This window comes from Piliocolobus tephrosceles, chromosome 19 (assembly GCF_002776525.5).
Source record: "Piliocolobus tephrosceles isolate RC106 chromosome 19, ASM277652v3, whole genome shotgun sequence".
Lineage (NCBI taxonomy): Eukaryota > Metazoa > Chordata > Mammalia > Primates > Cercopithecidae > Piliocolobus > Piliocolobus tephrosceles.
The window spans coordinates 25,542,792-25,566,439 of NC_045452.1; the positions used below are offsets into that span (position 1 = coordinate 25,542,792).

The 23,648-nt window shown below is 41.0% G+C and overlaps 1 protein-coding gene across 4 annotated transcripts in view; it reads right to left on the reverse strand.

The window, feature by feature from the left end:
* The window catches only part of EFCAB6 (EF-hand calcium binding domain 6), a 304,195-nt gene that overhangs the window by 136,973 nt on the left and 143,574 nt on the right, over positions 1–23,648 (reverse strand). For all 4 annotated transcript variants that reach the window (XM_031934644.1, XM_031934643.1, XM_031934646.1 and 1 more), the window contains 5 exons: positions 20,130–20,297; positions 14,897–14,956; positions 14,624–14,784; positions 11,552–11,725; positions 9,763–9,931 (listed from right to left, as the gene is read on the reverse strand). In XM_031934644.1, coding sequence (XP_031790504.1) covers positions 9,763–9,931; positions 11,552–11,725; positions 14,624–14,784; positions 14,897–14,956; positions 20,130–20,297 — 732 coding nt within the window. The remainder of the gene's footprint in view (positions 1–9,762; positions 9,932–11,551; positions 11,726–14,623; positions 14,785–14,896; positions 14,957–20,129; positions 20,298–23,648) is intronic.

The window sequence follows — 23,648 nt, forward strand, 5'->3', positions numbered from 1 at the left end:
GTTCTGTACCTTTTCTATGTTTAGATACACAAATCCTTATTGTATTACAATGGCCTACACTGTGCAGTACAATACCATGCTGTACAGATATGTAGCCTGAGAGCAATAGGTTATACCATACAGCTTAGGTGTGTAGGAGGTTATACCACCTAGGTTTGTTGTAACTACACTCTAGGATATCTGCACAACAACCAAATCACCTAACAGTGTGTTTCTCAGAATGTATCCCTGTCATTAAGCTGCATATGATTGAATGTAGGAAACTGAGCCTCCAGTGGCAGAGAACATACATTCTTTTCCAATGTTTATGAAACATTTCTCAAAATTGATGACTAGGCGCGGTGGCTCACACCTGTAATCCTGGCACTTCGGGAGGAGGAGGCAGGTGGATCTCTTGAGCCCAGGAGTTCAAGACCAGCCTGGGCAACATGGGGAAACCCTGTTTCTACAAAAAAACACAAAAATGAGCCAGGTGTGGTGGTATGCACCTGCAGTCTCAGCTACTCAGGCAGCTGAGGTGGGAGGATCGCTTGAGCCCCAGAGGTAGAGGCTGTAGTGACTTGTGATGGCACCGCTGCACTCCAGTCTGGACGACACAGAGAGAGACCCTGTCCTCCCATCCCCCAAAATGATTATACATGTTAGGTCGTAACCTACACCTTAGCATATTTCAAAGGATAGACTGAAGTCATTTAGACTTTAGAATCTATTCTCTGATCACAATGGAATCAACTTTAAAATCAATCATTAAAAAAAACTATAAAATCCCAACTGTTTTGGAAATTAAATACATTTTAAAAATAAACCATTAGAAAAAGAAAACAATCACAAGAACAATTATAAAACATTTTGAATGAAATGATATTGAAAAGACAGTATACCAAAACCTATATTGTGACTAAACCTGTTCAAGCACTTACAGGGAAATAGAGAGCCATGACTTCATATACTAGAGAAATAAAGGCTGAAAATCAATGGTCTAAATTTCTAATTTTCAAGAAATTAGAAAAAGAACAGCAAGCTAAATTCAAATTAAGTAGACGTAAGAAAATAATCAATATAACAGCAAAATACATGAAATGTAAAACGCATATACAACAGAAAAAAATAACAATACAAATAAAGTTGTGATTTTGAAAAGACTAACAAAACTGACAGACCTCGACATCTGCCTCTGGATAGGATAGCACAATTTATAGCAAGCAAACACTCCCAATTAAAACAACCAGAAAAGCCCATCGGGGCATAGCTGGATGCCAAGAGAATCTGGCCGTGGCCTCGGCGGAAGGGCATTACAGGAGGATGGAGGAATAAGAAATGACTTCTGAAGGTTGTGTGGGGCTTGGACTGACAAAACTGAAGACATGAGGGACCTCCAACACAATGCTGGTCATCCCCTTTAAATATCCACAGAATTAGGAGGCTGTTTGGAACAGGAAGCTCAAGAACTAAACCCATTCACTCCTCCCCACACACACACCAGCTGCCCTCGGTCATGTAAGGCTGCCACTGGTTTCTCTAGGTGATTCCTAAGCCCCTGAACGAGGATGGAGAACCTTTGCTCCGTGTGCTGAATCTGATTAGGCCTCACAGCAAGCCTCGGGAACTCCTGCTGGGCCGACAGCAGCCAAAACGCCTTGATGTCAGAGGCCCTCACCTGCGGTGCCCCTAATCCAGCACGTGGGAGAAAACTCCGTAAGGATTTCTTGTGTGCTCTCTGGGTCTCTGGCGCTGTGTGGGTGAATCTGTGACTCTTACTGTTTCTCCCTCTTATTATTCCCTTATTTTTGTGTTTTTTTTCCCTCACATAACTGATGTGATACATAACAAAGAGCTTTTAAAATAGCTGTTTCTGTTTCATTTACCAGAGTTGTATGTTCCTAATAAAAGATTTACAACCAGAGGCATACAAATATTTAATATTTGACTTTAAAAAAAATCTAATTCAGCCGGGCATGGTGGCTCACACCTGTAATCCCAGCACTTTCAGAGGCTGAGGTGGGTGGATCACTTGGGCCCAGGTGTTTGTGACCAGCCTGGGCAATATAGTGAGACCTCATCTCTACAAATAAATGTAAAAATTATCCAGGTGTGGTGGTGCATGCCTGTGGTCCCAGCTCTTCAGGAGGCTGAGGCGGCAGGATTGCTTGAGCCTGGAAGGTCGAAGCTGCAGTGAGCCCTGATCATGCCAGTGCATTCCAGCCTGGGTGACAGGGTGATACTCTGTCTCAAAAATCAATCAGTCAATCAATCAATCAATCTAATTCACTCCGTTACCATAATCATTTAGTCTGCTTATCCCACTGAGAGCTATGAGATGACCAATAGTGTTCATGGGGTTTGTTTTAGATTAGGGTCTGTGTCCCCGAGGTGGGAAAGAATATGTGTGGGGAATTCATGGCAGTGGGTGAAGAGCAGGCAAATTCTCTGGATGTGGGAGTTTCAACAGCAGCCGAAGGGAGGAAGTGCTCTGCACAGAGGAAGGAAAGCACATCTCGGGCTAAGCCGGGTGAGATGTCCCTGCCTCAGAGCAGGCACAGGAGAAAGGAGCTGAAATCTGGGACACAGGGTTGGGCTGTTTCAGACTCTGGCTCCCTACTGCATGTCTCAGGGGCCCTAAGCCAGCTTGCTGATGAGCTCTGCAGCTCCAAGTCTGTCTCCAGAGGCCGAGGCGGGGTCTCCAGAGGTGGTACTAAGAACAACAGTAAGCTGAACAATGTCCAATATGTTCACAGAGAATGAAGAAATCAGACACAGCCAATTATAAGAAGCTGGGATGATAAAGCTGCCCTCAAATTCCTGATAGATTGTATAGCTCAATTAGTCTAATGGCTCAATTAGACTAATCTTAGCTCATGTGTCCTTGGGTATTTTGTCATCTTATGTTCCCCGTAGGCCACTGGCCCAAAGCAACAAAATCATTTCCCCAGTGTCAGAAACTGCACCTTCCGCTACATCCCCATTCCCCATGTGCCTGGTGCCATGCTAAGTGTACAACAGGCACCCTCAAAATGCCTACTGAGAGAAAGGGTGGCAGACAGTCACATTTGCCTACCTGATATATATTTCCTCCTTCCCCCATAGGAACACAACCTTGCTTTTTCCATACTAATACACCCAGCCCCCAATTTCTGTATATAGATATAAAATAAGTATACATATTTATGTATTTATAAAATTATATATTTATAATTATATACATATATTTTTTCCAACCCCCCTTATAGATAGGTATGGCCACATAACACAGTCTTGGTCAATAAAATGTGAGCGGAAACTTCTGGGAGGCGTATCTAAGAAATAACTTTTAAAAAAGAAAGAGCTGGCTGGCTCAAGCGCCTTGCCCTTCACGCCTCCCCATCTCTGTGCCCAAAACATCTAGAGTGGCTGGTGCTTTGGCAGCTAGCCTGCATGTATGAAGATGTACCTGGAGCTGTGGAAAGCTAAAAGCAACCAGGGTGTCTGACGACATGCTGCACTGGCCCTGCAGCAGCAATATCTGGACTCCTGTTCTCAGAGACAAAAATAACCACCTCTCTTATTTAAACCACTGTTTTGTGGGCTTTCTGCTAATTCAGCATATGAAGAAAAGGGAGAGGGGAAGAGAAACGATTCAGAAAAAGAACATAAAGGCTCCAGATCACCCTAAAGTTTTTGCTGACTTCACCAGTTCTTGACTTGATATTTATGTAAAATGACACTTAAAAATCTACAAGAGTCGGCTGGGCACAGTGGCCCACATCTGTAATGCCAGCACTTTGGGAAGCCAATACAGGAGGATCTCTTGAGCCCAGGAGTTCAAGAGTGGCTGGGGCAACATCGTGAGACCTCATCTCTACAATACATTTTTTAAAAATTATTCAGGCCTGGTGGCATGCACCTGTAGTTCCAGCTACTTGGGAGGCTGAAGTGGGAGGATCACTTCAGCCTAGGAGATTGAGGCTGACATGAGCATGATCACACCATTGCACTCCAGCCTGGGTGACAAAGTGAGATCCTGCCAAGAAAGAAACAAGGAAGGGAAGGGGAGGGGAGGGGAGGGGAGGGGAGGGGAGGGGAGGGAAGGGAAGGGAGAAAGAAAGAAAGAAAATGCAAAAGTCAAAGAGGGCCATTTTCTTTGGTGGAGAAGTTCAGAATATTGTTATGTTAAGTGTCAAAGGACAGACCATGAGGTGAATGGTCAGAGCAACAAATGGAGGCAGGATTTCCTGGGAGAGGGAATCTGCATCACAGGGTTACTGTGAGAAATTCTTCCAACTACCCAGAACAGGTCTAGACAGTTCCAGAAAGAATAGCGCCCTTCTCCTTCCCCTCCTCACAGTAGACATCACACATCCAACCATGGAGAGCACATGGCGTTCATTCACCCCGAGTGAGTTCTGCCTCCACCAGGAGGCATGCATCCATTCAGCATGCTGTCCTGGTAATTCACATGAATCAGAAGCTCTGCTATGTCTTATATTAAACAGGAAAGAGGGGAGAAGCAAAGTCTTATTGATAGTTAATAAATATAGTTCATAGAATTGGCTGGGCACGGTGGCATGCCTGTAATCCCAGCACTCTGGGAGGCCAAGGCGGGGTGGATCACCTGAGGTCAGGAGTTCAAGACGAACCTGACCAATATAGTGAAAACCAGTTTCTACTAAAAATACAAAAATTAGCCAGGCGTGGTTAGCCAACACGGTGAAAACCTGTCTCTACTAAAAATATAAAAATTAGCCAGGCGCCTGTAGCCCCAGCTATTCAGGAGGCTGAGATAGGAGAATTGCTTGAACCCTGGAGGCAGAGGTTGCAGTGAGCCGAGATCGCGCCACTGCACTCCAGCCTGGGTGACAGAGTGAGACTCCATCTCAAAATAATAATAATAATTTATAGAGTAGAAAAAATATTTCTGGCCACAGTGGTGAGGACTTAATGACAGTGATCTCAGCAGCAACAATGCAGGGACTTGGATCTGGGGACCCACAGGGCCCCATCCACCTGCAGACTCTATTTCTGCCATTCTCCCTCATTGATCTGGGGTAGGCAGCCACCCTCTGCCATGGCACAGGGAAGGAGATGGCTGGTGGGAATAAACAATTAGCACTTCTAATTTACAGTATGAGGTTACCAGCCCACATCTAAATGCAGCCTCTGTTTAAATGATGAACAACAACACGCATGCTCAGGCAGGAAACCTGAAGTTTGTGACACAGACCTTCACTCCCACTTCCCCAGGGACAAACCTTCATAGCCATTTGGTATACTAACTGGGGTTACACATAAGATGTGGTGGAAGAGGAAGGCAAGAATATTGTATATCCATGACCAAAAGGACAGGAAGAATTAAAAAGTATTGTTATTAAAATTAATGCCCTTCTCACTAAACTCTGAGGCCAGATACTGGAACTGAAACACATGGCCATCAATTACTCAGCAAACCCAGTCTACCCAGCAAGCCAAAATTATGCCAGAATTACACCCGGTAAGCCTCTACTACATGCAGCAAGCCTGCAGTACATCCTGCAAGCCTGTTCACATCCAGCAAGTCTATCTCACACCTGCCAGGCCCACATTACACCCAGCAAGGGTCTGAGTCTGACACAGACAGACGTGAATTCAAGTCCAAGTTCTTGAACAGCTTAACACCTGAACAACACTGAGCCAGTATCATAGGTCCTAAGCTTTGGTCTCCTTGTTTGTGAAATGTGTATACTCTATGCCTACAGGCTTCCTGTGAGGAGAAGAAATAACATAAGTAAAGCAAATTCCACATGCCTAAATATTGGAGGGGCTCAGTCCATGGTAGGTGCAACTATCACATCACCATCATCGTTATTATTCCAGCAGTGACGATCGTCATCATCGTAATTACTATTGCTGTTATTGCCATTACAAAATTACTATTGTCCACTATACTTAAAGCTCTCTTGAGAAGTCAAGTTCAAAGGCTTCCACAGCACTGAAATTCAACATTCCCAAGCCTTTATCATCTGGAAGCCTTACATCCGGTCTAACCTAAATTCTTTCTTTCTACTGTATAAGCCCATGATATTTCTAACTTTGATTTCATCAGTAGTAGAAGAAAGCCATTTACCCTGATCTATAAACAATCTCTGCCAGTAATTATGACAATTTATATTTACATAATGCTTTAAAGCTTATGAAGTTCAAACCCAGGTCCATAGAAGTCTGACTGTTGAAAATCACCCCACTGTTCTTGATCTTTAAAAATGGTCACAAGAGGACTTTCCCAAAGGTTAAACCAAACAAATCACTAGGAGGAAAACTAGTGCAAACTGGCCTCGCTGTGTTCACAGCAAATTGATCGTTACTTTTCATGATAAAACACAACGTATCAGTTTGTTATGGACTGAATGTTTGTGTCTCCCCCGGATTCACATGTTTAGACGCTAACTTCCAATGTGAATGGGATTAGAGCCCGTATCAAAGAGACCCCAGAGAGCTCTCTTGCCCTCTTGCTGTCGTGAGAAGTCTGCAGTGTACCACCCAGAAGAGGGCCCTTGCCAGAGCCCCAGCATGCTGGCACTTGAGCCTGGACTTCCAGCCTCTGGAATTGTGAGAAATTTCCATTATCTGTAAGCCACTGAGTCCAGGGTACTTTGTTAAAGCTGCCCAAACTGACTACGGCAAAGTCCTTGTTGGGTTTCTACTTTTCCTTTCTCTTCCCTGTGGGCATGTCTTCAGGCAGCAGGGAGGTCTCCGAGAAGCCTGCAGATAGGCAAGAGGAAGGGGCAGGAGCATGCTGGTTGCCGCCATGGAGCCCGCAGCAAGGCAGCTGTTCAGTGAGCTGACCTTTGGGGTTGGCACCCAGAGTAATTCATGGGGCAGAGAAGAGCATGGGGGTTGGAGGGCACTGGCCCAGACAGGTGAAGGAACCAGCTTCACATCTGGGAATGCCCACGTCCATCAGTCCTCAGGGTGGCATTCATTTAGGACTGCACTGGGGATGCCATGTACTCTTCACATTCATTCATTCAATACATGCTTGCTGGGCCCTACTGGGCGCAAAGCACATGGGGAGCATCACTACACAAAAGAGATCAAATGTCGACCTTTGGAGGATATTTTATAATAGGGGAGGGCAAGCAAACAGACAGAATGCAGAAACAAATGAAAGACGTGGTGAGTGCCGTGCAACACACAACACAGGTGCTGTGGACAGGAAGCAGGATGCAGGAGGTGAAGGCGAGGAGGGTGGGCTGTATTTGCAATGGGAATGTCAGGGTCACCTTGGTGGAGGAAGAGCAGTTGAACAGAGACTTGAAGGAGGCGAGGGGAGAGCCATGCAGTTACCCAAGGAGCCAGGATCCTGGTAAAGGGCATGGCCAGTGCCGAGGAAGAGCCAGCCTATATCTGAGGGGAGAGGGGGCTGATGTGGCTGGAGTTTCTTGAGCAAGGGGAGGGTGACCAGAGCTGAGGTCAGGGAGACAGTTGGACCATGCAGGGTTTCCTAGGCCAGTCTCGGGCCCTGGTTTGTGTTTGAGGAGCCCTCGGTGGGCTCCAGTGAGGGGTCGCTCTGGCTGCTGGGTTGATAATGAACTGTGGCATGGCTGGGGTGGAAGCAGGGAGGCAGTGAAGGGACTGCTGTGATAATCACATGCGAGACGCTGGGGGAAGAAGTGGGGTGGGGTCATCTATTCTGGAACTATCTGGAAGGGAGCCAACAGGCTTTGCTGGTGAATTGGATGTGGATACAAGAGGAAGAAGAGACTCAATAAAGACAACTAGATTTTAGGCCTGAGCAACTGGGGAAAAAAAGGTTGTTGTCTTTGACTGAGAGCAGGAAGGATGTAGGCAGAGCAGCCCCTCTTTGGCTGGGCCCACATGGAGAAGGCAGGTAGACAGGTAGGTGCATGAGACTGACATTCAGGAGTTGCTCTGGGACATGAACTCAGGAGATGCTAGTTTATCAACAGCAGGTACAACCGGAAGCCGGAAGAACCTGCAACTGAGCTGATGACCCAAAGTTGTTCTCAGGTGACAGAAGGATGGGCCAGGTAAGAAGCTGCTCTTAGACTCAGGTCATGGGTGTTAGTCCCTGCCTTCCCACCATCTACTGCCACTTCTCTAAGATAGTCACTTTCCACTCTGAAAAACCAGGGGCAGACTAGGGATTCTTAGTTTCCCATGAACGTGAGAACTGAGTTTAAGAATCAAGAATGCAGAGCATTGTGAGAGTTCAAGATCATTATGCATTATGGGCAAGGACGCGTGCCACGTAGTTCAGGGTGAAATACAGTCGAGGACAAAGGGCCCCACATGGGCAGGGATGGAGGGAGTCAGATTGGCCCTCATTCAGTTTTCAGCCCCTGAAATTCAGCTCCACAGCTACCACTCACTCCATCGAAACTGCTCTCATCAAAATCATCAATGACTGGTTACCGGCCACCTGGTCCCCAAGCCAGAAATCTGGGAATGTCTTTAAACATTTCCTCTCCCTTATTCCTTTTTTTTTTTTTTTTTTTTTTTTTTTTTGAGACTGAGTCCTGCTCTGTCACCTGTGGCGTGATCTCAGCTCACTGCAACTTCCACCTCCTGGGTTCCAGCAATTCTTCTGCCTCAGCCTCCCGAGTAGCTGGGATTACAGGCACGCACCACCACACCTGGCTAATTTTTGTATTTTTAGTAGAGATGGGGTTTTGCCATGTTGACCAGGCTGGTCTTAAACTACTGACCTCAAGTGATCCACCTGCCTCGGCCTCCCAAACTTCTGGGATTACAGGCGTGAGCCACCGCACCTGGCCTATTCCCTGATGTCTTATGCTGTATCCCTCATTTCCTATCCTCAACTCCTCATGCCTGAGTCTTTCTTGAATCTATTCTCCTGGCTCTTCCCATATGCTCAGACAACAAAAGACCCTCCACGTCTTGTCTTGTTCTGGCTGAGGAGGGGAGAAGGTCTAGACTATGTCAATAGCCACCTAGGCCATTTCTGTGCCTGTAGCCCTGCTCCCTCCTCCAGGCCATGCTCCCCCGCGATGCTGCATTCTGGAGGCTTAGAAATAAGATCCATAAAGAGCCCATTCCTATGCCCGGCAGTGGGGCAGGCACCAGATAAAGGGGCCACTGATGTAATTATTCTCTTCTTGGAAATATATTTCATTGCCTTCTTCTAAATTTGTCCACATGGACACTGCTACATATTAACTGAAATGCTTTCCTTAAAAATAGCTGAGGATGATTAGCTAGAGGGATCGTAATCGGAATTTTAAGCAATCATTTAAATTAATTCCTGAGAAGTCTATGCAGAACCCTTCAAGCTGAGCCCTTTCTGGCAGAAACTCACCAGTTCCCATAAGCACATGCAAATCAGCACTCTGAGTTTCCCATATTTCACTGCCAGATTGTTTTTTTTTTTTTTTTTCATTCTAGAGGAACAAACCACAGCTCTGTGACTGGGAACTCTCCACTGGCAGGCGGGGGCCGGAGTGGCTTTGTACTCCCACCCGCAGGCCGCCCCATGATGCCCAGTGCCAGGCATGGAGCAGAGAGCCAAACTACGTCAATAAATGCTTCCGATATGTAAAAGTGTAAATATCAAAGGCTGGCCACATCCATGTTGAAAGTATTCTCTAAGAAATGTGCCAATGACAATTTTTTGGCCAAAAAAAAAAAAAAAAATCCTTTTAAATTGTTGAAAGATGCCTAGAAATGGATCTGCTGCATCCTGGGATAAGCCATTGTCCTTTAAAGCATGTTAGTATAAGAAAACAACTCAACTTTTGCAGGAAGGAAACGAAGAGAAATCCATTCTCCTACCTTCTTAAAGTCATGCACGTTAATTTTTCCATTAGGCTCCTTGCTGAAGTCAAGAAATCGTTTTTTGAATTCTGGGTCCTGCTGCTGTATACAGTTTTTGAATTTTTCAATCACTTCTTCTGTGGTCATCTTCTTGATCCGGGTGGTTTTATTCTCCGTGGGCTTGGTTCTAAAATCACAAGCAGACATTTAGACCCGGTGTCCCAACGGACACAGGCAGGGTGCTTCCTCCAGACTGCGCCCATTTCCATGTAACCCGTGACAGTAAGAAAGTTTCCCATCCTCGGTTCACTAGCTGGGAAGGGTGGAGTGACTCAGGGACTTCTTACCCTCCCCTGGCTGGTGGGTTCCAGGGCCAGAACTGGAGGTCCCCAGCACAGTGTCCAAGTGAAAGCCCATATACAGTGGCAGGCTGGGGGCAGGGGGGACTTGAAGGGAGACAATATTATTGTCCTAGAGATTTTCAATTATGCTTTGAGCTGGCCAAAGGTGGCATGTGATTGGGCACACAGGGTTGAAAAAGGATATTTTTTGTGAAGTGGAAAAATTTAAAGTCAGAGCCCATTAGAAAGCTTTAAATGAAAGAAATAGGCTGTTTTGTGGTAACTAGATCAAGGAAGTCATCAAACGTCCATGGAAATGAAGGGAAGTCCACAGTTACTCCATAAATCAATTTGATTTATAAAATACAAATTGAATGTGCTGTTCTGTGAGTGTCAGAGTGGATGTGTCTGAGAGTGTGGGCATGGGTGTTTGCAGGACAGTGATTTCCTCAGCTCTCTGGAAGTCTCTTGGGTCCCATATTTTTGGGGAAAAAAGAGCTCTGAGACAGTCATGGAGAATGGACTTCTATTCCTTTCCTGCTGCGTCTCTTGATTTTTAAGAGCTCTCCGGAAAGCTACATTTTATGAAATGTTTCATTGCCATTGCTTCTTTCACCAGTTTTAGGAAGCAGACATATCTTATCATGGAATATTTAACCCGTCTCTTAAAATACCATCTTTATGCCCATTTATAAAGCTGCTATTACTGAAAAGCCCAGGTATTCAAATGTAATTAGCATATCATTAAAATACTCCCATTGCTCTTTACTTAAGAACTTTTTAAAAGGGCTATGACAAAATGAAGTCTGCTGAATAGTTCTACATTTTACCTTTCATTATGAATTTATTATAAGCTATGAATGAGCAAGTTAAAATAATATCTTTTCATTAAACTAAACCTATATTTTTAAAAGGAAGAAGAGTTAGAATATTCATCAGGCTAATTTTTTATAGATTTACTAAGTATGTTTTATTGTTACAATTCAATTTGGAAATCATTTTAACCATTCTATCATTCATATTAAAAAAAGTTAACTGGTTTAATGGATGTACGTTGCAATAAATATTAAATGGTGGTAAGGATATTAAATGGTGGTAAGGAATCTAAGCTTCTGGAAGAGAGTAAATGTGAATGCGGGTATGTAATAGAGAAGCTACAGATTGTCTCTGGGAGTCAGGAGTCCCGGATTCTTGACCCAGGCCAGTCACTAAGTTTCTGAGCCAAGTCCCCAAACCTCTCAGACATCAGTGTTTTCATTTCTAAATTTAAAAGGTAAATTCAATAATTCCTAAGATCTCTGCTTGCTCTAAAATTCCCTGACTCGAATCACTGTCTTTCTAGTGTGCCATCTTTCTTATTTATAAAATGAAATATTAAAAGACTCAGTCAACAAATAGTTATTAAATACCTATTCCATGACAGACACTGTGGTTTTGATATGTGCATTCATTTTGCTTAATTTTACCTCCCAGAAAGATCTGGCTGCTGCTGTTCATCTTTTCGTAAATGTTCACTTAACAGCTGATCCTTGGGAACAAGAACTGGAGAGACAGTGGGTGGGCCATCAATTCCTATGTGTGCCAAAAGTTTCTTGTAAAGGATTCTTCCTGAACCAATGTCCTGGATCTTACTGCAGAGTCTGAATTTTAAAAAATAATTAAAACACACTCAGTAGAGTAACCAAAATGGAAAAGAATGACCCTGCCAAGTGTTAGTGAAGATGCAAGTAACTACAACTTTCAGCCACTGCTGGTGGGAATGTAAAACGGTACAACCACTCTATTCTTAGGCATTTACCAAAGAAAAATGAAAATGTGTGTCTACACAAATATATACAGCTTTATTTGTAATAACCAAACAGTACATATACAGTTTTATTGGTAATAGTCAGAAACTAGAAACAAACCACATACCTATCAAGAGATGAATGTATACACAAACTATGCTAAATCCATTCAATGGAATACTACTCAGCAGTGAAAAGGAAAGAACTGTTGGTATATATAAAACAAAATGAATGAATCACAAAATTGTTATGCTTAGTGAATAAAGCCAGACAAAAAAGAGAATATCTTGTGTGCTTCCATTTACATAAAGTCCTAGAAAACACAAAGTAATCTACCATGAAAGACAGCAGATCAGTGTTTTCATGGAGGTGGGAGGAGGGAGTGATGATGAATTGCTAAAGGGCACATAGAAGATTTTTGGGGTGAAAATATTTGATATCTTGATTGACATCTTGGGATGATTTTATGGATATTGACACATGATGAATTTCATCACATTGTATCATTTAAATGTGTGCAGCGTATTGTATATAAAGTATACTGCAATGCAGATGTAGTAAATGTAAAAAAGGAATTATAAAAAATTATATGACTAAAGGCAGGGGCTCACAAAATATGGTCTGAGGATACTTCCAGAGCATCAGTGAGACTAGAACTATTTTTCTATTAACACTGAGGTGTGATTTGCCTTTTTCACTCAATTCTTCTATGCATATAGAGTCGAGTTCGTCAGAGGCAACACGTGTGATCATGTCCTCACTCTGACCACAAATAAAATGTATTCTTGTGTAGGCTGTGTTTTCTAACATTTTTAAGGTTGTAGGCTTAGGGTGTAAATGAGGAACTAGGAGTAGGTTTTCAGTGATTAACTCAGTTTCTTTATAGCCTTTCTACCGTGCTCTCTACTAGAGACCTTCAGTTACACTTGCTATAACTGCTATAACCTCATTATTGTCCAACAAACCACTATTTTGAAATTCCAAAGTTTTCCCTGAGCCTATATGAAAGCATAGCAAGGAAGTACACTTCTTTCTGCAATGACACTTTAAAAATGTCTCAGTTTTAATTTCTGATACGGTATATAAGGACATACTCCATATGAGAAACAGCCTTTGAGGTCCTCGATAATTCTTCAGAGTATAAAACTGTCCCGAGACCAAAAGTGCTGAGAACCACATTCCCTACCCTTGCTGTGCTTCAGTTTCCTTATCTGTGACATGCAGATAATAAAAGTACCAAGGACTGCTGCAATGACCAATGGGACGATCCACATAAAACTGTTAGCGCTGGCGCTGACATGCTCTATGTATACGTGCTTAATAAATCGCAGCTGTAATAACAGTACTATGGTATCCTTATGATGATCTACATACAGCTGGGGGCTGAGCATGAGCTCTGAAGCCACACTTTGCTCAATAAGTGCTCACTAGTATCATAATCGCTCCCGTAAATATTCATGTGGCTATGTATGAAGCACTGTGCTAACTACTGTTGCCACAACTGTGAACAAACCAGAACAACACCTACCTCACTGAACTCTGGTCAGCTGGGAGAGACTGTTCATTTGGAACAGAGGGAAAGACGGTCTAAAAGTCCAGAGGCAAGACAGGGCCCAGAGTTTTCAAGGAGTGGAAAGCAGGTCAGCATAGCTGGAGCTGAGACCAGCAGCAGCGGCAGCAGCAAACACTGGCTGAGGCCTCACCACATGCTTGGCCCTGAGGTAGTAAGGCTTTGTGTATAAGATCTCATTTGATCCTTATCACAACTCTAGTAAGAAATATCTGGATGAAGAAACAGAGACTTGGAGAGGTTAAGTCTCTCGCCCAGGTTTGGAACTAATTCAGCCTAGGCAACCTGGTTGCACAGTCTCAGCCCCTGAGAGATGAGAGGCTCATGGAGGGCCTAGGAACCATCTGCATGGTTCCTAATGGCAATGGGACTGCAAAGTGGTTTTTCGTTTGTTTGGTTGGTTGACTTTTGTTTTTGATTTTTGTTTTGAGACGGAGTTTTGCTCTAGCTGCCCAGGCTGGAGTGCAATGGGGCGATCTCGGCTCACTGCAACCTCTGCCTCCCGGGTTCAAGCGATTCTCCTGCCTCAGCCTCCCAAGTAGCTGGGATTACAGGCATGTGCCACCACACCCGGCTTAAGTTTGTATTTTTGGTAGAGATGGGGTTTCTCCATGAGTTGACTGCGTATCATTATATTGCTCGGTTATCAATATTTGATCATTGTGGTTTTAAAAGTACACGAAGCTCTTGCTCTATCAGAAGGCAGCATATTTCACTGTTGCAACTCGTACACACAAAATATCTCCATTCCACAAGAGCTGAGATGAAATCTTTGCATATTGAACAATATCTTACAAGATATTACTAAAAAATAAAGGAAAGATATTTGCTTGCAAGAAGAAAAAAGAGAGCTCAGGAATCATACAGCCCCAGGAGGGAACCCAGGCCTCACAACTCACCAGCTGTGCAAATTGGAGTGAGTATTTAACTTCTCCAGACCTCAGTTTCTTTGTCCGTAGAAAGGAATAATGTTAGCTACCTTACATGGCTGTGATAAGGACTATATCATATAATGCATGTCAAACTCTTAAGCGATGTCCAGTGCTTAGCAAGGATTCAGTAAATAGCAGTTATTATCAATATTACCTATTAATATTTCAAAAACACAGAAAAGGTTTAGAATTATGGAACAGGCCTTATGAAAAACATGACATGAATTAATTTTGTTACATAAAACTTACTTTATGAAATGTGCATTCGTTAAAAATGGGCAGAAGACGTGCAAGATTTTCTTGAAATTATTTCGGCCAATGAGCCCTGTGTCTCCAAGGTCATATGCGCGTAGCATATTATAAAAAGCATGTAGGTTCCTAGTAATTGTATCATGAACGATTTCTTCCACCTAACATTAAAGAACAAACACATTTCCTAAGCTGTACATCTGTAACCTTTTGTAACAGTAACCTCAAACCATATAGGAAGGCATCTGCACAAAGAAGGCACGTGTTACTTACTGAATCCCAGGCCAGAAGGAAAGGTGTCTTAGTATCTGTACAGGGAGATGTTTTTCTCATCTAATTGGGAAAGAGAAGATATATAAATAAATACCACTCATGAAAGTCATTAGGAGCATTGGAGGCAGGTGGACCTGGACTTGAATCCTAGCTCTGTCCCTAATTAGCCATTAGTGTTGAGACCTTGAACAATGGAGTTTGCACTCTAATACCCATCTGAAAGTAAAGACTGTAACACTTAACTTGAAATACTATGCAGCCATAAAAAAGAATGAGATCACGTCTTTTGCAGGGACATAGATGGAGTAGAGGCCATTTTCCTTAGCAAGCTAACACAGCAAGAGAAAACCAAATACCACATGTTCTCACTTATAAGTGGGAGCTAAATGATGAGAACACATGCACACATAGAGAAGAACAATGCACGCTGGGGCCTATTGGAGAACAAGAGAATTTTCACCCTCAGGAGAATGAGGATGGAGGTTGGGAGGAGAGAGAGGATCAGGAAAAATAGAATAACTAATGAATACTAGGCTTAATACCTGGGTGATGAAATAATCTGTACAATAAACCCCCACGACACAAGTTTAGCTGTGTAACAAACCCGCACTTGTACCCCTGAACTTAAAATAAAAGTTAAAAAAATAGCATTTAATTTTCACTTAAAGAAAAGTACAATAAACACAAAAAAACCCATCACCTAGAAATGAAATAAATGCAAAGTAGAATAACGAGATGGCATTTTTGCCTACCAGAATGGTGAAAACGCAAAAGTAAGCAAACTGCCTGCACAGGTGGGGGTTTCAGAAATGGTGAGAGTGTAAATTGATCTAACTTTCTGGAAGGTATTTTTGTCTCAAGATACATTTGGATACTATTTGACAATATGATAATTTAGACTCTACAGCGACGAAGGCTGCCGTTGGGGAAGAGAACCGGTAGCTAGGGGCTGGCAGAGAAAAGAAAACTTCCTTTCACTGCATCCCCTCTTGTGTTCTTTGCATTCTGTACTTTATACCTATCATCCTCTTTAAAAAATATTAAAATATTAATAGAATAAAACATATTCTTTGACCCAATAATTTCATTTCTTAAAATTTAAAACTGAAGAAATAATCATAGAGTGATACAAAAAAGCAAGTGCCAAGATATTCATTGCAGCGAAATTTTAAAAATAAAAAACAAATGAACATCCAAATTATAACAGTTTAGTATCTTTTAAAATTAGATAGCAGGCTGGGCACAGTGACTCAAGCCTGTAATCCAGCACTTTGGGAGGCCGAGGTGGGCGGATCACCCGAGGTCAGGAGTTTGAGACTACCCTGGCCAACATGGTGAAACCCCATCTCTACTAAAAACACAAAAATTAGCTGGGCATGGTGGTGCACCTGTAATCCCAGCTACTCAGGAGGCTGTCGCTGGAGAATTGTTTGAACCTAGGAGGCGGAGGTTGCAGTGAGCCAAGGTCATGTCACTGCACTCCAGCCTGGGCAACAGAGTGAGACTCTGTCTCTAAAATAAATAAAATAAAATTAGATAGCAGAACTTTTCATTGACATTAAGTGTTAACAGTATGTTAATAAGTGACAATATAGACTAAAACGTCATTATATGTGGCGTGAACCCAGGAGGCGGAGCTTGCAGTGAGCCAAGATCACACCACTGCACTCCAGCCTGCGTGACAGAGTGAGACTCCGTCTCAAAAAAAAAAAAAAAAAAAACAGCCATTATATTGTCTTGCTTTTAAATAAAATAGCTACAATCTAGAGAAGCGTGTGTCCAAACTCATCAAGTTGCATACATTAAATATGTACAGTTTTTGAATATCAATTACACTTCAATAAAGCTGTTTTTAAAAAACAGATGTATGGGTGTGCATGTATGTGGATTTGGAAGAATATACAGCAAAGTATAACAGTAAATAACAATGTTTTGGTGTTAGAATTAGTGGTGATTTTTATTTTTGCCTATTGCACACCTATGTTTTCTAATTTTTCCAATTCCTTCATTCATATTCATTCATTCATTCATTCATTCAATAGATTGTGTGAGTGTGCCTGACACTGCCTATCCCCTATAGTACAATGGGCAGTGATAACAGAAAGGTCTCTGCCTTTGTGGAGACAGGAACACATCAGGCCACAAATGTGACTCTGAGGCTGGGAGGGTCCCTGTGCAGGCTCTGGGGGCGCTGAGCTCTGGAGATGGTAACCTAGGTCACAAGGAGCTGGAAGGAATCCCAGGTAGCAGATGCAGCGCACGTCAAAGCCTGAGAGGGGCAGCCAGGGAGCCTGAGGAACTGGATGAAGAGGCCTTCCCAGAAAGCCATTGGAAAGGTGAAGGCGTGAAGACAGACATGATCTGTTTTATACTAAACAAAGATCACACCACTTGCCACGTGGAGAAGGGATTGCTTACGTGTCTACATTTTGTTTTTAAAGAAAACAGATTCTTAACATTTTATGCGCATTATCCTGTTAAATTCCCAACAACCTTACAAGGTGGTACCATAATCAACCTGGTTTTACAGGTAAAGAAATGAGTCTTAGAGAGGTAAATTATTTGCCCCAGGTCACAGCTAATAAGAGGTGGAGGCAGGGAGTCGAACGCAGGTGCACAAGCTCCTACCCTGACCGGCTCCCTCTATTCCCTGGCCACCAGGCTTGATCTGACTCTGAAGCACCGGCAGTAAACTGAGTCAAGGCACATGCTCAGGCATCCATACGCCACATACATGGCATGGGTGCACAGGTTCACACATGCATCTATCACTTATGCGGGACAGGTACGGGGTACAGCCAACACCAACGGTCAGCCTATTCTGACCCACTGTCTAGCAAAACAGATCACAAGGCCTTTTATGCATAAAGGAATTTTATATACATTATACTAAATTATAGTATATAATATAGTAATATAGTTGATACATAATATAGCTAATTTGTAATATACTATATATCATATAACTATGTATATATAACTATGTTATATGTTACATAACGTATGCTATAATATAATATAATTATGTAGCATAATTATATAATAATATAGTATCATATAATTATAATATAGGATTTATTAAGCAATAAAGCAGTGTACAAATGTCTATATATATCCAGATATAGTATATTTATATGATAATTATATTATATATCTGGATATATCTGCATATATAATATACATAATTCAATATTGTTAAATAAAGTATAATATATACAATAATTCCATTTCTAGAAATATATACTAAAGCAATAATCATAAAGTGATACAAAAAAGCAGGTACCAAGATGTAATTAATTAATATAATAATTGTAAAAATATAATAATATGTAATATATGATGTAATTATAATATATAACTGAATATACAATATGTCTGGATATATGTATCCAGCAACATAAGAATGCCCACACCTTTTGGGCCAGTATTTCCACTTCTCAAATCTATTCTAAGGAAATATTTAGATATGAATGGAGATCTGTGCACAAAGATGTCCAGCATAATGAAAGGAAGAAGAGAAACAGCCCAGCTGCCCCAGTGACAAGGACGTGCACAGAACACTGTAAGATACCATTGACAATCTTGTTTATGATGGGTTTTTAATGCTGTGGGGTGAGGGGGAAAGGCTCATCATATAATGTGAAGCTGAAAAAATGGAATATACAAAGTCATACAAAGAGTGAGTTCAACCATGTAAACAAAAAACTGTGCCCACCCACACACAAAGAGCAGAAGAAAATTTATCACAATGTTAACTGTGTAACTATCTCTGAGTATTGGGATTTCGGATTTTTATCATTATTTTCACCTTTGTAGTTTGGGATATGTTCTAATCTACAAAGAATTTCTGTTACTTGTGTAATCACAAAACATTTGAATAAGTTATGTATTGTGGCCTATTAAAATTATCTCCAAAAAGTTGTTAGAAAATGTCTACATGTACCAAGAGGAGGTAATTTAAATATGACACTTTCGCTCCAATAAACTGTCCCATTTTAAACCAAGAAGTATGCCATAATATCTTCCCAAGACCTTGATGCAAAACCATGACAGATGGAAAGGATTTATTGATGATGAATAAATTGCACTTTGCACAGAAACCATCAGAACAGAATGCAGCTGGCTTCAGCTAAACCATCTTAAAGCTTTCCCCAAAGCCAGGTACCCCATTCAGACCCATTCAGCAGAAACATCACCTTTAGGGAAAGAGTGCGTCTCGTGATATTACTGGTTTGAATTTGATTCATAGGGATGCCAACTTCAAAAATCTAAAATTCAAAGCTAATTTGTACCTGTTAAAGGAAGCTTTTTTAAAAAACATTTCAATAAGAATCTGTTAAAGCCTATTGCATGCACTATCTGAAATGAATCTGATAAAGTTCTTAAAATTGTTTTAATGCTAACAGCTATTAAAGTTATAGAAGCATTTCTAATAATAAAACTATTAACTTTTCAGTCAAAAGAAACAAATGCTAAAGGCAAATGCTAGTCACTAAAGGCAATAAGCAGTTATTTTTTTAAAGTTGAACCAACGTAGGGTATGAAACTCTAAAAATATGAATGAGAACCACAGTAATCACTCACAAATACTCCTTTTAAAGACATGGTTGTGGCTAGGTGTGGTGGCTCACGCCTGTAATCCCTGCACTTTGGGAGGCTGAGGCAGGTGGATCACGAGGTCAGGAGATAAAGGCCAGCCTGGCCAACATGGTGAAACCCTGTCTCTACTAAAAATACAAAAATTACCCGGGCGTGGCAGCACGTGCCTGTAGTCCCAGCTACTCGGGAGCCTGAGGCAGGAGAATTGCTTGAACCCGGGAGGCGGAGGCTGCAGGGAGCCGAGATCATGCCACTGCACTCCAGCCTGGGCAACAGAGCAAGACTCCATCTCAAGAAAAAAACAAGAACAACACTAAATAAATAAATAAATAAATAAGACATGCCTGCAAGAGGAGTGCTGTCGAGGTGGTACCAGTTACATCCTGTATATAAAGGGCTCTTGTTCAGGGATGGGTTTTCAGAAATGTCCATTACCATCCTTTTTTAAGATTCAGAAACTAAACGTTAAAATCAAACAATGCTTGAACACTGGACCCTTACTTGAAATGACTGAGTTGAAAACTGGGAAGTCGTTAATTTATTTAAACTATATTTCACCTGCATCTCTTATTAGGAATACTGATATTTCCTGGCAGGAAGAGAAAAACAAACAGGAAGTTGTTACAAAACTCACCCTAGAGTTCTTTTCAACCAGATCAATAAACACGCTGATGTTGACCACTCCAGTGTTCCCAGGGTCAAGCCTTTGCATTAGTTCTTTGAATTCCGAATCACTTAGTTTTATAGCCACGCAATTTAGAATATGTCGAAATTCTTCCCTTGTTATCGGTCCATTGGGTTTCTGAGCATCAGAGTATATATAACAGAATTTTTGAAAAAAGAAAAAGGAAGAAAAAGTATTATGTATGTTTAGCACCATTTAATAAAGAGTGAGCTTTGGCCATATAGAATTATGATTGGAAACGCAAATACATCGATTGATGATCCTTATATAACACGAGCAGTGTGTGTGTGTGTGTGTGTAGGGGGAATGTCAGAACTTTCCAGGTGCAGTTCCTACAAGGCTTTGGGTGAGCAATGAGGCCCATTTCTCACGCTCAGGCTGATTGCCTTCCCCAGAGGCTTGAATGGCTTGAACAGCTCCTATCCCACCTGAGAGCGGGGGGTTCAACCGCTTGGGGCACAACACTTCCCAGCAGTTCAAGGACAGTTTGCCAATTTAGTAAGAATAAATTGTACTTGTTTCTCCACCAACAATCTCATCCATTACATAAATGGACAATTACTTTGCTAGAAAAATTTCAGCCATGCTGCATAAAGAAAACATATTATGAGCAAAATACAGTGAGAAAAAAATTTCTTCCCCCAGAAAATTTATCAATAAGTAGACTGAATTCCAAAATTGAGAGATATTGTTTACTAGAAAGACAGGGTAAATAAAGAACCTCACCTCACATGGAGACATACTGAATATTAACATGACAAAAGGATTTATTAAGTAAGCAATAAAGCAGTGTGCAAATGTCAACTATTATTTGGGGGTCCAAAATCTGAAAAGAATATAAGGTTCTCTTGAGGGGTAACCTAAGTACTTTAGGGGATATATGCATGCTTACCATTTGGTTTGGGAGTCATAATCAATTCTTTAATGCCTACATAGAAATCACTGACAGCTAATTTTTTAAGTGACTTTAATAAATTTACAGCACTGTATAACCATCACCACTAATTCTAGAATATTTTCAGCACCCCCAAAATAAACCTCGTGCACATTTGCAGTCACTCCCCATGTCCAGCCCCAACCTAAGGCAATGACTTCATTTTCTGTCTCTAGATATTTGCCTTTTTCTGGATATTTCATGTAAATAGAATCATAAATACATGGTTTCCTGCATCTGGCTTCTTTCTCCTAACATAGTGCTTTTGAGGATCATCCATGTTGTAGCATGTATCAGTATTTTGCTCCTTTTTATTCCTGACTGAGCATTACATTGCCAGATTTTGTTTATCTTGTCACAAGTTGATAGACATTTGGATTGTTTCTGGTTTGGAAATTGTAAATAATGTTATTATGAACGTTTGCACACAAGTCTTTGTGTGGACATGCTTTCATTTCTCTTGGGCAGATACGTAGGAGTGCAATTGCTGGGTTATATAAGTCACATTTAATTTTTACAGAAACTGCCATGCTGTTTTCCACAGTGGCTGTGACATTTCGCATTTTCACGAGCAGTATATGAGAGTTCCAGTATCTCCACACATCCTTGTCAACACTTATTATTGTCTGTCTTTTTCATTATAGCCATCCTAGAGGGTGAGAGGTGGTATCTTGTGGCTTTGAGCTTCTCTAGTAACCATGCTGTCAAGTATCTTTTCATGGGTTCATAAAAGATTTTACTGGTTGTTCATAGATCTTCTTGGGTAAAATACCTATTAATATATTTTACCCATTTAAAAAATTAGGTTGTCTTCTTATTGAGTTCTAAAAGTACTTGTATATTCTAGATATAAGTCCTTTACCAGACACATGATTTGCATATATCTTCTCCCAGTCTGTGGCTTGTCTTCTCACTTTCTCAGAGGTATCTTTTGAAGCATGAAATTTAATTTTGATAAAGTCCAAAGCATGGATTTGTTTCTTTTACAGGTTATACCTTGGTGCCATTAAGAAAGATTTATGTATTTTTTTCTTCTAAGAGTTTTATCAGTTTACCTTTTATATTTAGATCTACTTGTGTACGGTGTAAGGTAAGGGACTGAATTCATCTTTTTGCTTATGGATATCCAATTGTCCTCTTAACATTTTAACAAACATTTTTCTTTCCCCCACTGAATTTGTCAAAAATAAATGGACCATAAATGTAAGGGTTTATTTATGAACTCTCAACTCTGTTCCATTGATCTATATGTTGGTCTTCAAACCAGTATCACAGAATCTTTACTACTATAGCTTTGCACTAAGATTCAAACTCTGGAAGTGTAAGTATTCTAACTCTGTTCTTCTTTTCCAAGACCATTTTGGTTGTTCTTCCACCTTGTATTTCCATACGAATTTTCAGGTAGTTTTTCAAAAGCAAAAAAAAAAAAAAAAAAAAAAAAAGCCAGCTGGGATGTTGATAGGGTTTGTACTGAATCTACAAAGCAATTTGCAGAAAACTGTCATCTTAATAATATTGTCTCCAATCTATAAATATAGAATGTATTTTTATTTATTTACATATTCTTTACTTTCCTTTAACAATATTTTGTAATTTTCAATGTACAAATCTGGCACTTCTTTTGATAAATTTATTTCTAGCTATTGTATTCTTTTTGATGCTACTGTGAATAGAATTGCTTTCAGAAGTTCCTTTTCAGACTGTTTACAGCTAGTTTATAGAAATATAACTGATTTTTGTTATGTTAATCTTATATTTCTACAACCTTATAAATTCATTTATTAGTTCTAGCAATATGTGTACGCACACATGCACAAATTCCTTAGAATTTTCCACACACAAGATCGTATCGTCTGTGAACAAAGACTGTTTTACTTCTTCCTTTTCAATCTTGACGCCTTTTATTTTTTTCTTTCCTGATTGGACTGTCCAGAACTCTAGCACAGTGTTGACTAGAAGCAGCAAGAGCTGACATTCTTGTGCTGTTCCTGATCTTAGCAGAAAGGCGTTCAGTCTTTTACCATTAACTATGCTGCTGGCTATCGGTTTGTTGTAAATTCCCTTTATCAGGTGAAGGTATTTCTCTTCTGTTCTTATTTGTGGTAAGTTATCATAAACAGGTGTTAGATTTTTCAAACACTGTTTTTGCATCTATTGAGACAATCATGTAGTTTTGTTCCTCACTCTATTAATGTTGCATGTGATATTAATTGATTTTGGGGGAAGTTAAACCAACTTTGCAATCCTGGGATAAATCCCATGTGGTCACAGCACTTAAGCCTTGTTATGTGTTGATGATTTCGGTTTGCTAATATTTTGTTGAGAATTTTTGCAACTATAGTCACAAAGGATATTGGTCTGTGGTTCTTTTCTTGTGATGCCTTTGCTTGGTTTTGGTATCAGGGTAATACTGGCCTCAGAGAATGATTCTGGAAGTGTTCCTTCCTTCTGTATTTTCTGAAAGTTTGTGAAGGAATGGCATGATTTTTGTAAGCAATCATTGTAGTCTTCAATGTGGAGAATTTGCACATTTT